The sequence below is a fragment of the Chrysemys picta genome, chromosome 3 (assembly GCF_011386835.1).
Source record: "Chrysemys picta bellii isolate R12L10 chromosome 3, ASM1138683v2, whole genome shotgun sequence".
Lineage (NCBI taxonomy): Eukaryota > Metazoa > Chordata > Testudines > Emydidae > Chrysemys > Chrysemys picta.
This window is the reverse complement of record NC_088793.1, coordinates 23,806,712-23,828,523: the sequence shown is the minus strand read 5'-3', so window position 1 is coordinate 23,828,523 and position 21,812 is coordinate 23,806,712. Positions and strand designations below refer to the sequence as shown.

At 39.0% G+C, this 21,812-nt stretch overlaps 1 protein-coding gene across 4 annotated transcripts in view; it reads right to left on the bottom strand.

Moving 5' to 3' along the window:
* Positions 1-21,812, bottom strand: part of LDAH (lipid droplet associated hydrolase) — a 183,642-nt gene that overhangs the window by 40,097 nt on the left and 121,733 nt on the right. For all 4 annotated transcript variants that reach the window (XR_010599388.1, XM_065587612.1, XM_065587611.1 and 1 more), the window contains one exon: positions 4,887-5,127. Coding sequence is in view for 3 of the 4 variants with exons in the window: in XM_065587612.1 (XP_065443684.1) it covers positions 4,887-5,127 (241 nt within the window). In the remaining variant the exon portion in view is untranslated. The remainder of the gene's footprint in view (positions 1-4,886; positions 5,128-21,812) is intronic.

Genomic DNA, 21,812 nt, shown 5'->3' with positions numbered 1-21,812 from the left:
TTAATGAGTCGACACAAACTTCCTGGAGAGGAGAAACAAATTCATTTTCAGAACATTTTTGAATCATATTTAATAGCTATTAAAAGGACAGGGGAATCTATCAGAACAACATTTATGACAGTTTAATATGCTACACTAGTTTACAGATGAGTAGTTACATACAACAGGATTTAAATAGGCCAGATTGCTGAACTAAATATATTTTTGCTGAACTGATGACCATGCTATGATCCTTCTTTCTTCCCTGTTTGTGAATCTACAAAAAAGACCTATGGGTTTGATCCTGTAAAACCGAACTTGCTCGGGTAGCGGTAACCTATGCGTGTAGTTCCTTTAAGGTCAATGGGCCACATAGTGCCATCACATGCATCCGACGAAGTGGGTATTCACCCACGAAAGCTCATGCTCCAATATGTCTGTTAGTCTATAAGGTGCCACAGGACTCTTTGCTGCTTTTATAGTGCCATCAGTTTCCAAACAGTACTCTTTGCTGAAATCAATGGGGAATTCTGCTTAAAAACGGATGGCATGATGCGGCCCAATGAACGTCACATGAGTAAGACCCACTTACATAAGGGTTTGCAAGACTGGCTTCAGGGCTTCAGACCCGCACCTGATTTAACTCAATAAAGTGAATGGAGCGACACCAATTTTACAGCAGCTGAGGAGCATGTCTTAAAGGTATAAGGTGGACATCCTTGGCTGCTTATATCTGAATCGTCTCTTTGCCTGGGAAGATGTTAGAGAAATTAAAGCAACTAGTGCACTTAGCATGATGAAAACTACTATAAGATAGAGATGTTCGCATCCTAGAATTGAGTTCTTGCCACGGCTGAGGTACTGAGGAAAGGAACTCAAAAAATACTGTGATCTTATATTTACTTCCGAAGTTGATGATATATCCTGTAAAAGATGACATGCCCCTTACTTAGAGAACAATGTTTAGTAACTTTGAGCCTAATTCTGTGAGGTTCCAAGTACTCCCATACCCCTATAACTTGATTTACTTAACTGCTTACTTGGAACTATATATTAGAATTTGTGCACTGTCCAGAACAGACAACAAAGACACTCCCTGTCCAGACACTTTACGATCTAAGGCCTTGATCCTGCGAATGAGGATCGAGTGCAGACTCTTCCACCTGCGCAGAGTTGCACTGAAGTCAGTGTGACTCGGTCTACCCTGGCAGAGCTCGTTGCAGCACTGGGGTCTAAACAATCTCTTAGAAAGCAGGACTCACTGGAAAGTCTAGGTGTCAGGTAAGAATGTCTCTAAAAGATTACTATAACAAAATCAAAATTTACTTCTTTTGAGACGGAAGTGTTGAGAGTCTCTGGGTTAGGCTAAAAGGGGTAAAAAGCAAGGATGATGTCATGCTAGGAGTCTACTACAGGCTACCTAACCAGGTGGAAGAGGTGGATGAGGCTTTTTTTAAACAACTAACAAAATCATCCAAAGCCCAAGATCTGGTGGTGATGGGGGACTTCAACTATCCAGATATATGTTGGGAAAATAACACAGCAGGGCATAGACTAGCCAATAAGTTCTTGGACTGCATTGCAGACAACTTTTTATTTCAGAAGGTTGAGAATGCTACTGGGGAGAAGCTGTTCTAGATTTGATTTTAACAAATAGGAAGGAACTCATTGAGAATTTGAAAGTAGAAGGTAGCTTGGGTGAAAGTGATCATGAAATCATAGAGTTCACAATTCTAAGGAAGGTAGAAGGGAGTACAGCAAAATAGAGACAATGGATTTCAGGAAGGCGGATTTTGGTAAGCTCAGAGAGCTGATAGGTAAGGTCCCACAGGAATCAGGACTGAGGGGAAAAACAACTGAGGAGAGTTGGCAGTTTTTCAAAGGGACACTATTAAGGGCCCAAAAGCAAGCTATTCCACTGGGTAGGAAATATAGAAAATGTGGCAAAAGACCACCTTGGCTTAACCACAAGATCTTGCATGATCTAAAAAATGAAAAGGAGTCATATAAAAAATGGAAACTAGGACAAATTACAAAGGATGAATATAGGCAAACAGCACAGGAATGCAGGGGCAAGATTAGAAAGGCAAAGGCACCAAATGAGCTCAAACTAGCTATGGGAATAAAGGGAAACAAGAAGACGTTTTATCAATACATTTGAAGCAAGACGAAGACCAAAGACAGGGTAGGCCCACTGCTCAGTGAGGAGGGAGAAACAGTAACAGGAAACTTGGAAATGGCAGAGATGCTTAATGACTTCTTTGTTTCGGTCTTCACCGAGAAGTCTGAAGGAATGCCAAACATAGTGAATGCTAATGGGAAGGGGGTAGGTTTAGCAGATAAAATAAAAAAAGAACAAGTTCAAAATCATTTAGAAAAGTGAGATGCCTGCAAGTCACCAGGGCCTGATGAAATGCATCCTAGAATAGTCAAGGAGCTAACAGAGGAGATATCTGAGCCTCTAGCTATTATCTTTGGAAAATCATGGGAGACAGGAGAGACTCCAGAAGACTACAGACCACTTAGTTTAACTTCCGTGCCAGGGAAGATAATGGAACAAGTAATTAAGGAAATCATCTGCAAACACTTGGAAGGTGGTAAACTGATAGGGAATAGCCAGCATGGATTTGTAAAGAACAAATCATGTCAAACTAATCTGATAGCTTTCTTTGATAGGATAATGAGTGTTGTGGATAAGGAAGAAGCAGTGTATATGGCATACCTAGACTTTAGTAAGGCATTTGATATGGTCTCGTATGATATTCTTATCGATAAACTAGGCAAATACAACTTAGATGGGGCTACTATAAGGTGGGTGCATAACTGGCTGGATAACCGTACTCAGAGAGTTGTTATTAATGGTTTCCAATCCTGCTGGAAAGGTATAACAAGCGGGGTTCCGCAGAGGTCTGTTTTGGGACCGGCTCTGTTCAATATCTTTATCAACGACTTAGATATTGGCATAGAAAGTACGTTTATTAAGTTTGCAGATGATACCAAACTGGGAGGGACTGCAACTGCTTTGGAGGATAGGGTCAACATTCAAAATAATCTGGACAAATTGGAGAAATGGTCTGAGTTAAACAGGATGAAGTTTAATAAAGACAAATGCAAAGTGCTCCACTTAGGAAGGAACAATCAGTTTCACACATACAGAATGGGAAGAGACTGTTTAGGAAGGAGTGTGGCAAAAAGGGATCTAGGGGTTATAGTGGACCACAAGCTAAATATGAGTCAACAGTATGATGCTGTTGCAAAAAAAGCAAACGTGATTCTGGGATGTATTAACAGGTGTGTTGTGAGCAAGATACAAGAAGTCATTCTTCCGCTCTACTCTGCTCTGGTTAGGCCTCAACTGGAGTATTGTGTCCAATTCTGGGCACCGCATTTCAAGAAATATGTGGCGAAATTGGAGAGGGTCCAGAGAAGAGCAACAAGAATGATTAAAGGTCTAGAGAACATGACCTATGAAGGAAGGCTGAAAGAATTGGGTTTGTTTAGTTTGGAAAAGAGAAGACTGAGAGGGGACATGATAGCAGTTTTCAGATATCTAAAAGGGTGTCATAAGGAGGTGGGAGAAAAGTTGTTCATCTTAGCCTCTAAGGATAGAACAAGAAGCAATGGGCTTAAACTGCAGCAAGGGAGGTTTATGTTGGACATTAGGAAAAAGTTCCTAACTGTCAGGGTGGTTAAACACTGGAATAGACTGCCTAGAGAGGTTGTGGATTCTCCATTTCTGGAGATATTTAAGAATAGGTTAGATAAATGTCTATCAGGGATGGTCTAGATAATATTTGGTCCTGCCATGAGGGCAGGGGACTGGACTCAATGACCTCTCGAGGTCCCTTCCAGTCCTTGAGTCTATGAATCTATGAATCACCGCATGTCAGTTTCTATATCAAAGTGTTTTCAAGTGTTAATTTATTAAAATAATGTGTAAAACACCACAATATGCTTTGATTTTCATTTTGGAATGCTCAGCAGAATTTGGGTGAATAATTCCCTACCTGAAAGCTGCTTTTGTCCATGAAAGATGTACAAAGTTTATATATGCATTTTATTTTATTTTACAGTATGCCACAACATATGAAGAATTTTGATTTTCTGCCTTTCTTTGGAGAATTTTAAAATTCATACGTGTAAAGCATTAATGAAATTCCTCATGGGTGTAAAGTTACTCATGTGTGTAAACGTCAGCAGGATTTTCTTTTCTGCATTTAATAGCATCACGCTAAGGACTTTGTAATGTTAATTACAGCCAGAAAGAAAAAAATTGACTATAACAGTGTCAAATGTCCAAATTTTCATTGTCCAACCTGCGTGAAGTGAAAAAGGTCAACAAAAACTCCAAAGGTGTAAAGTAAATTATACTTTAAAATGCATTCTTTTTAATAATTTAAGGTGCTAATAGTACAGGTAAAGATTTTCTTTTTCAATAGATTTTTGGGAAAATATAATTTTTAACCTAACAGTCTCTGTTTAAGAAAAGAAATTTTCAAGACATCCAACCACTTGATTCACTCCCTGGTTCTGATAAGGTTCTTAAAACTCCAAATATTGTGGAAAAAGAAGAACAGGAGTACTGGTGGCACCTTAGAGACTAACAAATTTATTAGAGCATAAGCTCTAATATTGTGGATCATTTTATGGAAATATTCAGAGCACTATTTTACGACCAGGTTCAAATTTCGCTGTATCCGTTCCAGAATTCTTAACTTGAGAAGAGAAAAGGACTTCAGGACACATACAAATCCTGCCTCTCTTTAAAATTTGTTCAGAGATTTGTTCCTGTTTTAACCTCAAGTTCATTTTTAAAGACTCACGCCCTATACAGCATGCTAGGTCACTCGTTTGTTGAAGCGGTAGGATAAAAAGTAGATATAGTAAAAAAAATATTTTCTGCTCACCAACACAATCCACACTGAAGAGATTTAGGGAGGTAACTATTGAAGCTTCATCAGGATATTTCAATCCTCGCAGCACAAATTGCACCATGGAAGTTTTGACTCTTTCCGGGAGAAATGACAGCAGGTAGACTGGCATGTACAGAATGTACCGAAGCTTGCACAGCACAGGTGTCAGGAGCTTGCCTTGCGGGGACTGAGCCATGCGTTCTATTGTTGGAAACAGCAGCACAGAGCGGAGAACCTGTACAGCCATGAGAAAGAGACTGTCAGGAAAGTCCTCTAGCACCGTATCAAATTCTGGAAGACAGATTTTTTTTTAATGAGGCTCCTTTTTAAGTGAAATGAAGTTTGTCAGATGCACTATTAACTTGCAAAGATATTTATGGGCTACATGGAATGCCAGTTTTTTTGGAGGGAGCAAATAAGGGCCTGATTCTGCAAGATACTGGGAAGCCTCAACTCCCATTGACTTTAGTGGGAGTTGGAGGTGCTCAGCATGGTGCCAGACTGGGCTCGAAGTACAATTTAGAAGCAAGTGCCCAATGCTTTGAACATAATCAATTGTTACGTAGAGATGACGGTGATACCACAAGAGGGCAGTACACAGGAAAAGTCATTTTTTTGTGTCTATGCAGGTTTTTTATTCTAATGATTTTATCTGATTAATTGTTTCCTGCAGGAGAAAACTGATTTTTTCAAAATCATAGCTATCACATCATGGTCTTTTCAGTGGGTAGTGCAACTACAGAAAGGTTGATCAAACCATAGTAAAGTGGGGCTATAACTACAGTTAAAACAAGGTTATTATCGTTATTTATTAGTATTACCAATAAAGAGCACCTAAGAGCCATGGTCATGGACTGGGACTCCACTGTGCTAGGACATAACACATTTACTGGTGCTAGTCTAATGTTGCATAATACAGCTCACAATATTGTACTATAACATATGTATCTTTAAGCTGCATGGTGATTTTAGCTCATAAGGACTGAAAACACTCTGATCTCAGACTAAAAAGAAAAATAATATGAACCAACCATTAAGAGGAAACATTTAACTGATGCCTATTTTTAATTTCTATTTTATTGAAGAGATTGTATAAATATTCTTAGAGAATATATTATAGGAATCTACTGTCGGATGTTACTCCCTTTTCAAGTACCTTGGACTATCACACGAGCTTTCGTTTAGGAAACACCTGTAAAGATACACAAACGCAATAGCTGGTAGTAGTATGAAGGAGGCAGACTAAGCCAAAGATATTATGGACGTTGGAGTGCTAGGTAATTATGGGAGACTTGTTGTGTTTCACAACGTACTCTGCATAAGAGGCAAGCAGTTACCTCTGCCCAGTTATCAGACTGTCCAGATTTCCAAGGATTCTTTTAATTATTCCACATATCGTATGATTTAGGCTGGGATTTTGTTTTTAAATTAATGATCTTCCCAGTCTATTAGACCTAGATCCTGCAAACTGCTCTGCTAGCCTATGTGGAGCCCCACTGACTTCAGTTATGGATTGATGGCCCAGCCATGCAGAGTAACTTGCAGGATCAGGGCCTTATAAGGTAACAAAAGAAATAGGGAAAATGCCAATAATAGGTCACAATATATTTTCTATACTATATTTAAGACAGGACTTTAAAGGGTTATTTATGTCAAAGGCACAAACATTTTAAGAACTCCCTACAGTCTTCCAGCTGAGACTACCTTGATTTCAGACAAAGAAAAATATACTCTCAGTGAAAATCAATCCTGGGCCTCTTTTTATTAAAGGCAACCAACAGCTGGCGTATAGGAATGCAACTTGTACTAAATTATGTGGTAGTTTTGTGATATTTCGGCTAGGCGCTGAACTCAAACTCTTGTGATCTAAAGCAGATTTGACCCATGTTCTCAGCCACACATTAATCCTATGACATTACAGTTTATAGATACAGGATTAGCTGCTTTGAGAGAAGTTGCTAAAGCTTAGAGGCAAGAGAAGGAAAAACCTAGAAAGTAGTTATGTCCCTTCCTCTCCTGTACTGTGCTGATATTGATATATATATATATATATTTAAAATTGTACTGTATCAAGTTTAAAAGGTGGAGATATGAGGGATTTAAGGGCAAATTTCTTTTTCTTTTTGTGTGTGTTCTGCACATAATACAAAGAGAGCTTTAAAATATATCAGAGGGGTAGCCGTGTTAGTCTGAATCTGTAAAAAGCAACAGAGGGTCCTGTGGCACCTTTGAGACTAACAGAAGTACTGGGAGCATAAGCTTTCGTGGGTAAGAACCTCACTTCTTCAGATGCAAGAAGAAGTGAGGTTCTTACCCACGAAAGCTTATGCTCCCAGTACTTCTGTTAGTCTCAAAGGTGCCACAGGACCCTCTGTTGCTTTTTAAAATATATGTATTTCTCAACCACTCATCAACTGTTTAGCTATCTGCCAGCATCCAGAGTCCCAGATTTGTTTGAAGACACAGTTTAATTTTAACTTACTTACAGATAACATGAGGATAAAACTGACAAAATATAAATGATTATTTAAACTCTTATTGTGTTAGTACAAATATTCATAGGAGAAATATGTTGCTTCTGTTCCATGCAGAATCTGCATTGGAGTATACATTTACCTTTATTTTGAATGTATACTTACTGCAACTAATCAGAATGCAAATATCTAACATCTACTGCACTTACATTTTATTAATATTTTGAAGTGTCAAGTACACATCTCACACTATATACAGAATACACCATTTACACTAGTAGAATCCACTTAGAAGAACCAAAGATATGAATACATTTTATGCTACTAAAATAACTAAAGTTGCAGAGCCAGCTTTTAAATGTCAGCCAGGCAGTTTGACAATATAAAGCACTGTGTAAGTGCTAAGTATTATAATTACTATTATCAGCATTAACTAAAGCATATAGGTTTACTTGTCCCTCAGTGTAAGGAAATCATTCTTCATACTTTGGGAAACAGACTTTTCATGGTACCCAATCAACCAAGACACACAGAAAATATTATTACATAAATAGGTAATAAGTCTAGTGGTTAGAGCAGGGGAACAAACGTTCTGGGCTCCTATGTTCTATTCTATTCTAGACTGTGACAGTGACTCTGTGAATCTCCTTGGTCAAGTCACTTAACCTTTCATGCCTCTGTTTGCCTATATGTAAAATGGTCATTATAGTCTCACACATTATTGGAGTGTCATGATAATAAAATATGAAGTGTTTTATGGTCTCAGTTGAAAGATCCTGTGAAGGTGCACTGTTTCAACGCTAGAGATGGCACATGCACTTGCAATTAAAAGTACGTTATGTGAAATTTTAAATACAAATTTTTCTTTCTGGTTTTGTCCCCAGCCAGCCTGCTGTGTGCATTCATCATCAACTTCTCACTTAAATATCTAAGGCTCAAAGACCTGGATGGTTCAACAGATTGATAATAGGATGCAGACCCTTTCACCTTTCAGTGTCCAATATAAATCTTGATAGCAACTGCAAGTTTTTGCCATCTGTCAGCTCTTTCATGGTATATATGAAATGAACTGATTTCCTAGTCCGGTTCCTAACTGAGTAGTGTGCATATCACTAATAGAAGCAACTGGCAACCTTGCTGGTAGCATGAACTGGGAGGCCAAGGAATGAACTGGCATAGAACCTGATTATATTTCACCATATGTCCCTCCAAAACAGACTGACATTAGTAGGGAAGTGTAGGGAGGTTTCCACTGCCACTGCCTATGAGATCTGGTGTCTAATACTATCAGTCCATAGCTTTTCAGGTACATGTATGTCACATTCCAGGATGCAATTCAGACCAGTGAGCGGTTGTGTCACCACCTGTCCCGTAACCCCGGGTGCCTGATAATGCTTTGCTGTGGTATATCCCAAGCTGGGCCTCTCACAAACAGCCAGACTGCGTGCTGGTCACATCCTGAATGTCTGTGTATAGCTACAGTCCTGGCCCAGCCGTTCTGCCCCAGAACCTGTCAGCAACACTCCAGTCATACTCTGACTTCCACCAGCCTGGGTTACTACTTACAGGGTGGCCCCAACACACTCCCAGTCCCAAATTTTCCCCAAGAATATGTGTTCTGCACTATCCAGCCCTCTCCTGAGCTGTTCAAATATTAAAGGTCTGTTGTCCCTATAATGGGTCAATATTCAACAGCTTGCTACTTTAACTGGAGTTCCCAAACAGTTCAGTTTAAACACAGGATTGGTTTAGATTAAAATATAAAACAAGTTTATTAACAAAAGAAGATAGGATGTTAAGTGAATTCAAGTATCAGATATTAAAGTCAGAAAGGGTTACAAGAGAAATAAAAATCATTTTTAGCTACTACAAAGCGTTTTAACAAGCTAGACTTGGTTCAAGGAAAAATCCTTACCCTGGGTTCCCAGCAATATGGCTGACCAAATTCTCAGGTCAGGATTTCTCCCCAAAGTCAAAGGGCTGGTTCCTTTGTCTTCTCAGGTGAGTGAGTGAATGAGAGAGATTGGGGTGTTTTTGCCCTCTCAGTTTTATAGTCCACTGAGGGATAGCTCAGTGGTTTGAGCATTAGCCTGCTAAACCCAGGGTTGTGAGTTCAGTCCTTGAGGGGGCCACTTAGGGATCTAGGGCAAAATCAGTACTTGGTCCTGCTAGTGAAGGCAGGGGGCTGGACTCGATGACCTTTCAGGGTCCCTTCCAGCTCTTTCTTTCTTTCTTTCTTTTTCACCCTTCTGAAATGCATTTTCCTGGGGGTTACCCCTAAATAAAGTTAATTACAGCTGCGAGGACAGAGACATGAAGTCTCGTGGTGAAAGAGGTTCCATGTTGTTTGCTAGAATGCAGAGCAATCTGTTCCTGCCCTGCTTTGTTGCCAAAGAATGGACACTTGACAAGTTATTGCCAATCAACTTTGATGGCACCAGGCTAAAGGCATCAGCTTGTCCTTTGTCTTTGAGAAACCCATTTACCCCCTTCCCAGACTTGTCCGGTAAACACTTTTTTGTCATCATTTCAGCTTATGTTCATAACTCTTAATACACATATCGTACATACATTATGTAAGAATATTGATGATCAGTGAGTTATTCCTTTTAAATACCACCTCACCAGGCATGTTTCGCACAAAGATTATTACAATAACATGTAGGGTGTGAATATAGTGATGCTATTGGTCACAATGTAATCCCTGAGCTCAGACACATGGTCAATAGGAGATTTTATAAAACAGATTATAGGGAAACTAGATATGTAAGGGCAAGAATGAGCCCTCTGGGCAGAGAACAGTAAATCTCTTTTTCATATCATACAGCCAGGTTAATTTCAAGTATTTTTTCAGGCAACGTCTATAAATGCACTACTTTGAATGCTACAATTGGCTTCATGTGATCATTCAGTATTAATTGCTATCCTCAGCATTTGGTTACTGGTCTAAAACAGTGAAAACTGATCCTGCCTGTAAACTATGTATAAACAAAACATGCTTCTCTATTCCTATAGTTTGACTTTCCAAGAGAGAGTAAAATGCAAACAACACAATCTACCTGGGAGAGGGAAAAGTGAAAACAGCTTCAAAAATTACCAGGGATGATGCCAACTTAAAAAAATAGGTGAAATGAAGGTTCCAACCAGCTCTAAGTCAAAATGTTTTAAGGAGTTTCTGTATTGACAGAATTTTATCTAAAAGGTTTTTGGTCCAGAGAGAAACAGACTCCGGGCTTCTCTTCACTGCTAAAGAAGGTGTATTTTTTACTTTGGGGTAACTAACATGCATGAGCTATCCTGAGATAAAAACCACAGTGAAAACAAGGCACTCTAGTTTTACTGCAACGTAAACTAGGCGAGGTGTTGACAGAAACAGTTACACTAGCTAGGTTAGTATCACACATGCATGCACATGCAAGGGCTTATTTTACTGATGTTTCTACAATTTCTAGAGGTATGGGGAGGAGATCAAAAGTTGAGGTTGATTTATTTATTTTTTACAGAGGGGTAAAGTTGCAGAACTGACAGGTTAACACCAGTGTTCTAAAACTTGAGTGCCACTTAACTTTAGGCACCAAAACAAGTGACATGGTCTTCAGAGGTGCACAGTTCCCACACCTTCCATGGGAGCCAATGGGAACTAGGAATGCTCAGCTCAGCTCATCTGAAATCCAGCCACTTATTTAGATGGCAAATTCAGTCACCCAGGTAAAAATTGTATGTATGTATGTGTGTGTGTTTTTATATATCTATCTATCTATATATATGTGTGTGAAAAGAAGGGAGGGCAGAGAGAAGAGTGTGAGAGCACATGCATAGATATTGAAGTGATAAAAAGGACTGAGATACTTTTTTTCCCCCTAAGAAACCTGACTTGCCAGAGTAGGTGAATTCTGTTCTAAGCCCATCAGGTTTCATCAGTTGTGTATCTTGGCTGTAAATGGACAAGTTATCTCTGTGTATATCATTTCACAGAGATGCTGCAGTTTTAAAACAGCAATGTTCTAGTCCATTGACAAAACTGTGGTTCTCATACTGTCAGAAACTGGAACTGGCTCGGAAATGACTTGCTGGCTCACTCTATGTTAGTGACAGAATCAATGGCAGTTGCGGTTCACTGGCACGTCTAAGGCAGAAATATTCTGGAGCTTGTTTGGCTCTTGCTGAAGAACCTGTTTTAAATTATTTGGGGTGTACAAACAGTTAATGTAATCACCGTTAACCAAAAGAATGTAGGACTCAGATTCCATACCAGTTATGTAACTCACAGTTTACAATGAACTTAGAGATCAAATCAGCTGGCAGAAACAGGAAGCAATCCATTACTTTTTATAACTGATCCATTACAGTGACCCACGTTCAATAAAGCTGTATCCAAGTACGATACTAAAACTCACATGCAGATTCTGCAGCCACACACCATCGATCCATATAAAAAAAAACATTAGCATGTAGAAATAAGGCATACTTTGAAATCACAGGACTGGAAAGAAATACAGTAAGGAAGTTTCATAAAGCATTCTTAATAGATCACTGACTCCTTCAAGAATTTGTGGAAACCAAAGGCTGTTTGTCTGTCAAAAATAACACTTATTTTGATATATTTTAGTTCATCCCATGTATTAGTTTATTATTCATCTGTTGCCGTGGCAGAGGAAAAGCCATTATCTGTCAGGTGAAACCTACTACATTTTTCAAAGATAACATAATGATGTACTTAATGGTAATCTACAGTCCACATTTGACTTGAGAGTGTCACATTAATCAACATTTCTTTTACTCAGCATGTAGGAACCTGCAAGCAAAACCCCTAGGGTCATGGAAATATACCCTACTTTATTAACACAGCTGTGCAGAGAAGGTATCCAAGTTAAAGCACATGACAAAACAGACATTTTCTTATGTTTCTCTCTCATCAAAGCAAGACTTTCTAGACTCACCAATTCAGTTTGCTCTCTATGTCAATATTTTAAACACTTGCAATCTCATTTGAAATCGACACACAAGAACTGTTGAGATACTGTAATTTTCTCTGAATATAAAAAGATTTTTAATGCTCTAAATGAGTTTTCCTTGCACTGTACATTTAAAGTCAGTATTTTGTTCGTTATATTAGCTAGCCATTTACCTTCACATTAGATCAGTACAACCACAGTATTGTGTGACAGGGAACAATAGAATTAGGACCAAAAAAAGATGCCAGGAAAGTTTGTGAACAAAGATACAAATATCTAAAACCTATTTCACTACAAGGGCTCCTCCGCTGCTCGTGGCAGGGGCTGAGTGCTGCTGCTCCAGCTCCTATGGGGCTGACCTAACCCTAACCACTAGTCTGGTGGCCACTTTCCTGGGGTTAGCCACTGGCCGGTGCTCTAGTGGTCCTGAGGCTGACGGCTGTTCTGGTGGCTCCTGCTCCAGTAGCAACAGGGCTGACCACAGACAGCTGCTTCAGACCTGCCACTGCTCCAGCCCCAGCGGTGCTGACCTAACTCTGCTGCTGCTTCAGCTCTGGGACTGCTTCCGGGGCTGGCCATCGGCCACTGCTCTGGTGGCCCCAGGGCTGACCACTGGCCAGCTGTTCTGGCAGCCTGGGGGCTGCTCCTCCAGCAACCCCTGACAGCTGCTCCTGTCCTGCTCCAGAAAAGTCCCGGAAAGTCACAGAATCCATGACCTCCGTGAAGGAATCGTATCCTTACTCATTATACCTATTTTACAGATGGATAAACCGAAGCGCAGGGAAGTTTAGTAACTTGCTCGAGGGTACATTCTGTATAAATGAAAGAGCCAGGAATACAAACACAGGCATCCTAGCTCCCAGTCCCCTGCTGTAACCACCAGATCACACTTCTGAAGAAGTGGAACTGCTAGAGTACAAAGTCAGCAAACAATCTGAAGGAGAAAAAGCATGTTTGTGTAATTAATCCAAACTTTGGAGGGAAAGAGGCTTGTACTGTGCAGGAGAGCCAGTGTGTATTCTTGTAGTTGGTTAGTTCAAATAGATTCATATGTTACCAAATGTAACCCATCTGTATGTGCTGTTACATCGGGCAAGACAATTTCCCACTTAGGACATATGTTTTTTATACATCCAACTTTAATTTTCTATATTTTGCATTTATTAATAGCCCAGTTTCCATCTTGGTACCTCGTTTTCATTATTCTCCCCCTCCCAAATCTCTCATTGTACAGCATGCAACCTATGTTAATGAGTAACGGTTTAGTGTAAGTGACAGAAAGAGGCACATTGCACGAATTTTCCATGGAAGTCATTGGCACACGAATAGCGACCTCATGCAGAGCATAAATTGTTTCACAAGTGAGCCTTAACTGGCTAGTCTATGCAATTCTCAGGAAATATACTGTTAGGAAGCAAGTGTTCAAAACTGGAAATTATACACTTGACTCTCTTCTAATGGGATTAAGGAATTTTTGCTCCCCAGAAAATGTAAACTTCTTTGTATGTATTTAACTGTTTGATGACAGTGCTTGCCAATGCCACTTGAGTAAAGAGTCTGCCACCGTTACTCAGTTTTCAGAACTCAGAGACTAAGGAATTCTCAGGGTAGTGATCCCTATGTTCAGCGATAACTATTGGCAGGATCAGAGTGAAAATGCACTCATGCGTGGCTCTGAGCCCTGCAAGTCACCCGTACACTGCTCCAGCGGGAGACACACAAACACTCTCAAAAGTAGAATTTATCTCCTAGCATCTGGGGAGTTTAGTAAAAAGACAACAATTAATTGTCTGGATGCATTTTTAAGAAACTCCCTCCCCTCAAGCAAATCCGTACTCTGCTTGGGAGCAGTGGTGTGAAAGCAGCAGTATAGCAGCATACAGTAAAGTGCTTAGACAAAGATGAAAATGTATTTACACGTTCTGGACAGTAATTTTTTAAAAATGTACATATATACATTAATTCAAACAACTGTGCCCAAGGCACAACACCAAGGCATAAAAGCAAACCACCCTTAGGTGAGGATACAAATTGCTCATAATCCCAGTTTACCAGGTAAACTTTGGATGTAAAAACACTTGACAATTTCTGCGATGTCTGCCATATGGCATTAAGTCTAGGGATGCTCCTGGGGCCCAGCCGATTCACCCCCAACCCAGATGCAAACTTACAATTCTTTGCTGGCTAGATTTAGAAGGGCAACAGATCCCAATGCAGAGCTGTGTGACATCTAGCCTTGGATTCAAGGTTCAATGTGTGGGGTGAACCTCAGCCCCTATATGTGAACAAGTGGGCATGTGCTAAGGTTTTCTGTGAAACTTGGAAACCCATGAGTCCCCTTCCCTGCATTCCCCTCAACAAGCCCCAAGACCATCCTTCTAACCATAGACGTTATCAGGAAGAGAGAGTTCACCTCTACTGCTTTCTCCGAGAGCCTGGTTGACCTCCTCCAATGCCAGACACAGGCCTTTGGCAGAGAGTGTTTAAAAGGTGACTACTTCTCCCTCTTTGCAGAGAGATCTGGGGGCTAATTCTTAATGGACAGGATGCACCCTTCTCAATACCATTGCTCAGTAGAATTAGCTGACAATAGGAGCAGAATGCATTTTTGATGTACTACTAGAGACATTGATGCAACTGTCACCCCCACCAACTACACAGGTGGGGGAAACGTTCTATAGCAGCACCACATCACTGCCCAAAGGAAACTGAAGGGAGAAGGGTGATCTACCTAGCTCCCACACTCCAAACCTCACCCCCAAATACCTTAGGGGAAGGCACCCAACTGCGGCCAGTGGGAGCTGCGGGGGCAGCGCCTGCAGACAGGGCAGCGTGCAGAGCTGTCTGGCCTTACTTCAGTGGGGGGGACATACTTCTGCTTCTGGGAGCTGTTTGAGGTAAGCGCCGCCCAGACCCCTGAATGAATGACTGCTCCTTGGAGCAGCCTGTCCTGGAACTCACAAGGGGAGAGACAACTCCTGATTTTGTCTTAAATGGAGCACAGGATTCGGTCCAAGAGGTGAATATAGCTGAACTGCTCAGTAATAGCATTCATACTGTAATTAAATTTAACATTCCTGTGTGGGGAGGGGTGCCAAAGAAACCCGCCACAGTACCATTTAACTTCAAAAAGAGGAACTACACAAAAATGAGGAAGCTAGTTACATGGAAATTAAAGGGAAAAGTTACAAGGGTGAAATACCTGTAAACTGCACAAAGACTATTTAAAAACACCATAATTGAGGTTCAAACTAAATGTATGCCCCAAATAAAAAAAAAACCAGTAAGAGGATCAAAAAAATTCCACCATGGCTAAACAGCAGAGTAAAAGAGGTGGTTAGAGGCAAAAAGGCATCCTTTAAAAATTGGAAGTCAAATCCTAGTTTAGAAAATAGAAAGGAGTATGAACTTTGGCAAAGTCAAGTGTAAAAGTATAATAAGACAGGCCAAGAAAGAATCTGAAGAGTAACTAGATAAAAACACACAAACTAACAGCAATTTTTTTTAAATGCATCAGAAACAAGAAGTCTACCAGTCAGTGTGGCATTGGTAAGGGAGCACTCAAGGAAGACAAGGCCATTGAGAAGAAACTAAATTAATTCTTTACATCTATTTTCACTGCAGAAGATGTAGGAGACAGATCCCCACACCCGATCCATTCTTTTCAGATGATAAATCTAAGGAACTGACCCAGACTGAGGTTTCAGTAGAGGAGGTTTTGGAACAAGTTGCTAAATTAAACGGTAATAGGTCACCAGGACCAGATGGTATTTACCCAAGAGTTCTGAAGGAACTCAGATATGAAACTGCGGAACTACTAACTGTGGTATGTAACCTATTGCTTAAATTAGCCTCTGGGCCAGATGACTGGCGGACAGCTAATGTAACACTTATTTTTTAAAAAGGCTCCAGATGTGATCCTGGCAATTACGTGTTGGTAGGCCTAACTTCAGTACCAGGCAAATTAGTTGAAACTACAATAAAGAACAGAATTATCAGATGCACAAACACAATATGTTGGGGAAGAGTCAACCCGGCTTTTGTGAAGGGAAATCATGCCTCATCAATCTATTAAAATCCACCAGAAAATATAATGATGCTATATAATCCCATGGTATGCCTACACCTTGAATACTGAGTGCAGTACTGGTCATCTCATCTCAAAAAAGATATATTAGAATTGGAAAAGGCATAGAGAAATGCAACAAAAACAATTAGGTTTCAGAGTAGCAGCTGTGTTAGGCCTGGTCCACACTAACCCCCCACTTCGGACTAAGGTACGCAAATTCAGCTACGTTAATAACATAGCTGAATTCGAAGTACCTTAGTCCGAATTTACCGCGGGTCCAGACGCGGCAGGCAGGCTCCCCCGTCGATGCCGCGTACTCCTCTCGCTGAGCTGGAGTACCGGCGTCGACGGCAAGCACTTCCGGGATCGATCCGGGATCGATTTATCGCGTCTAGACAAGACGCGATAAATCGATCCCAGAAGATCGATCGCTTACATCCGGACCAGGAAGTAAGTATAGACGTACCCTTAGTCTGTATCCGCAAAAAGAACAGGAGTACTTGTGGCACCTTAGAAACTAACAAACACATTTATTTGAGCATAATCTTTCCTGGGAAGAAGTGGTCTGTAGCCCACGAAAGCTTATGCTCAAATAAATTTGTTAGTCTCTAAGGTGCCACAAGTACTCCTGTTCTAAAAACAATTAGGGGTATGGATCAGCTTCCATATGAGGAGAGATTAAAAAGACTGGGACTATTCAGTGCGGAAAAGAGATGACTAACGTGGGATATGATAGAGGTCTATAAAACCAGGAATGGTATTGACATAGTGAATAGGGAAGTGTTATTTACCCCTTTACACAACACAGAATGAGGGATCACCCAATGAAATTAACAGGCAGAAGGTTTAAAACAAACAAAAAGAAATAATTCTTCACACACCACACAGTCAATCTCTGGAATTTATTTCCATAAGATGTTGTGAAGGCCAAAATTACAACTGGGTTAAAAAAGAATTAGATAAGTTCATGGAGGATAGGTCCATCAATGGCAATTAGCCAAGGTGGTCAGGGACACAACCCCATGCTCTGGGTATCCCAAAACCTCTGACAGTCAGAAGTGGGGACTAGATGACAGGAGATGGATCATTTGAAATTGCCCTATTCTATTCAGTCCCTCTGAAGCATCTGGCCACTGTCAGGCAATGGGATACAGGGTTAGATGGACCACTAGTCTGACCAAGCATGGCCGTTCTTATATATAGCTTAACTTATATTTAGGGCTGTCAATTAATCGGTTAACTCAAGCGATTTAAGCAAAACAAAATTAACTAGATTAAAAAAAATCAATTATTTGCAGTTTTAATCACACTGATGAACAATAATAGAATACCAATTTAAAGTCGTTATAAATATTTTTGGATGTTTTTCTACATTTTCAAATATATTGATTTCAATTACAATACAGAATACAAAGTGTACAGTACTCATTTTATATGATTTTTGATTACAAATATTTGCACTGTAAAAAAGATAAAAGAAAAAGTATTTTTCAATTCACTTCATACAAGTACTGTATTGCAATCCCTTTATCGTGAAAGTACAACTTCCAAATATAGAATTATTATTTTTTTTAGGGCAGTCATTAATTGCAGTTAACACACATGATTAATACAAAACAAATTAACGCTTCTTTTCAACAAGCATTAATCGCACGCCTCTGTTTTGACCATCTTCACTTATTGTACTTCATTGCTTGGCGGACGTTGGCACAGTTGTACTGTGTTCTCATGATCTAGAGTGATTAAATATCAGAAAAAGTTAATGGAGCAAAGCAGCAAAAGTTCAGGTCCTTTGAATGGGAAATTTATTTTTAAAAAACTTCTGGCAGGTTCTCTGGATAAAAAGACGGTTATCTGTAGTTGAGTTCCAATACCATCGAAGTACTTCAAGTCTGCAGTACCACCTATGTGCTAAATATGCTTTTGCCTCCAGTTCTTGTGCTACAGGTAACACAGTGACAGCAAACGAATCCCACCAGTCGTGACAGCGTACGCTTACAGAATTTCAGAATCGCTGCAAGCCCATGGATCAAACAAAGTACAGCAGCTTAACTAATGCTACTGCAAAGTGGATAGCTATGGACTGCAGACCACGTAACATTGTAAATGATAGAAGGCTGAGAGATGTTATTCAAATTACATCTTCCAATTAGTCATACACCTTGCCTTCCCGAGGACCCATTGCAACACAAATACATAACCTATATCACATTGAGCAGACTACAAATTTAGAGCTTCTGAAAAATGCACTAGCTGTTGCTTTGACTGGACATCCTTGAGCAATCAAAAGCTATCTTGGAGTCACGGCACACCTGACTGATGCTGCATGGACACTGCAGTTTGTATTAACAGTAACACATACTGAAGAGAGACATTATAGTAGCGCTCAGTGATAGTGACTTTGAAAATGTGCTGGCAAAATGTAGAAAACGTGTGGGTCATTTCAAATACAGTCCAGCTGACAGTACAGAATTAGAAATACAACAAGCTGCAAATAGGCAGAAACAGGAACCTCTTGTACAAGATATTTCAACCAGATGGAACTCCACATTGGGTATGGTTCAGCGCCTGCTTAGAAATAAAGTCGCTATCACAGCCACATTAGCTCTTCAAAAGTACAATCTATCAGTGCCAACAGGTAGTGATTTTGAAAAACTGCAAAAGCTAGAAACGCTACTTGAGCCCTGCAGATTTGTGAGTGAACTCCCTGGGGAAGAATTGTATGTCTGCTGCTGCATGGTTTTACCCACATTCTGCCATATATTTTGTGCTATGGCAGTCTCGGATGGCAACCCAGCCTATGTTGTTTGATTTAAGAACACTTTCACTGCAGATTTGACAAAACACTAAGGAGGTACCAATATCAGATTTCTAAAGATAGTTACAGCACTTAGGGTGGTTTAAGACTCTGAAGTGCCTTCTAAAATCTGAGAGGGACGAGGTGTGGAACATGCTGTCAGAAGTCTTAAAAGAGCAAAACTATGATGCGGAAACGCAGAACGCGAAGCTCCAACAAAGAAAATCAACCTTTTGTTGGTAGCATCTGACTCAGATGATGAAAATGAAGGTGCGTCGAAGCATGAAGGGACATACAAATGTTTAGCATATCTGGCAGATAAATACCTTGCAACACCAGCTACAACAGTGCCATGTGCATACCTGTTCTCACTATCAGGTGACATTGTAAATAAGAAGCGGGCACATTTATCTCCCGTAAATGTAAACAAACTTGTTTGTCTTAGCAATTGGCCGAACAAGAAGGAAGACTGAGTGAACTTGTAGGCTCTAAAGTTTTACATTGCTTTATTTTTGAGTGCAGTTATGTAAAAAAAAAAAATTCTACATTTGTAATGCACTTTCATCTTAAAAAAATTGCACTATAGTACTTCTATGAGGCAAACTAAAAAATAGTACTTCTTTTATCTTTTTTGTACAGTGCAAATATTTGTAATAAAAATATATAAAGTGAGCACTGTATACTTTGTATTCTGTGTTATATAACTGAAATCAATATATTTGAAAATGTTGAAAAACATCCAAAATTATTTATAATACATTTAGGGCTGTCGATCAATCGCAGTTAACTTATCGATTAACTCAAAAAAATTAATCATGATTAAAAAAATTAATCACAATTAATCACACTGTTAAACAATGGAATACTAATTGAAATTTATTAAATATTTTGGATGTTTTTCTACAATTTTCAAATATATATTGATTTCAATTACAAAAACAAGTTTGTTTACATTTACGGTAGATAATGCTGCCCACTTCTTAATTACAATGTCACCCGAAAGTGAGAACAGGCATTCACATGGCAATGTTGTAGCTGGCGTTGCAAGATATTTATGTGCTAGATGCACTAAAGATTCATATGCCACTTCATGCTTCGGCCATCATTCCAGAGGACATGCTTCCATGCTGACGATGCTCATTAAAAAAAAATGCGTTAATTAAATTTCTGACTACAGAAACCAAACCATCAAAAAAGAAAATCAACCTTCTACTGATGGCATCTGACTCACATGATGAAAATGAACAGGCGTCGGTCCGCACTGCTTTGGATCGTTATCGAACAGAACCTGTTCTCACTTTCAGGTGACATTGCAAACAAGAAGCAGGCAGCATTATCTTCTGCAAATGTAAACAAACTTCTTTGTCTGAGCGATTGGCTAAACAAAAAGTAGGACTGATTGGGCTTGTAGGCTCTAAAATTTTACATTGTTTTATTTTTGGATGCAGGTTTTTTTGTACATAATTCTATATTTGTAAGTTCAACTTTCACGATAAAGAGATTGCACTACAGTACTTGTATTAGGTGAATTAAAAAATACTATTTGTTTTGTTTTTTACAGTGCAAATATTTGTAATAAAAATATAAATATAAAGTGAGCAGTCTACATTTTGTATTCTGTGTTGTAATTGAAATCAATATATTTGAAAATGTAGAAAACATGCAAAAATATTTAAGTGTTATTCTTTTAACAGCACGATTAATCGCACGATTAATCGTGATTAATTTTTTAATCGTGCAATTAATAGCAATTTTTTTAATCACTTGACAGTCCTAAATAAATTTAAATTGGTATTCTATTATTGTTTTACAGTGTGATTAAAACTGTGATTAATCATGACTATTTTTATCTCACGATTAATTGTGATTTTAAAAATCATTTGACAGCCCTACTTATATTTATTCAGATTCTGAATTTTTACACTTGTATTATGTTACAAAATGGTGAATGATGCATTTTTTATTTACTAGATTAATTTTTTACTTGTAATTTATGTCAAACTCCTTTTACATGAAAGTTCAATTAAAATGTACAAGAACAGCATTTTATTTTTTTATTAAATAAAACTAACTTAAATGTGGTAGATTCGTAAGAAAAAAGTTTACTAAAAAGTTTATCAAAATATGTTTTGCATTTAAAACTTATTGATACATTAAAGTTTTATCTGAAGTTAGTGAATTAAACTCATTTTACCACGTTCTGCAAGATTTTAGAACTAGAAGAGGTCATCCTCTCACACTTAGTTTTTATAACTGGAAGAGGAAAACAAGCTTTTTTGGCTTTTCAACTCCCAGCTTGTTTCTTAACTTTGAATTAGTCATTGAACTGAAGTAGCTGAATAAACTGAAAGGAAGAAAATATTTTCTCTGCATCTGCAGAAGAGGCTACTGTTGCCAAAAGCTGGTTTAGCACGTCAAAAACCTCTGATTCCAGGGGCTTAGTCAGAGCTGTGACTTTCTTTAAAGCTTCAGCATCAGACCTTACTCCTTAAAATTACTTTATGTATTTCATTTACATTATTTTAATATATGATAATAAGTTTATGTCTTAACATAAGCTGTCAAATTCAAATTTAATTTTAAATACATTTATTTAAATAAACCTGTATTTAATTTAAATTAAAA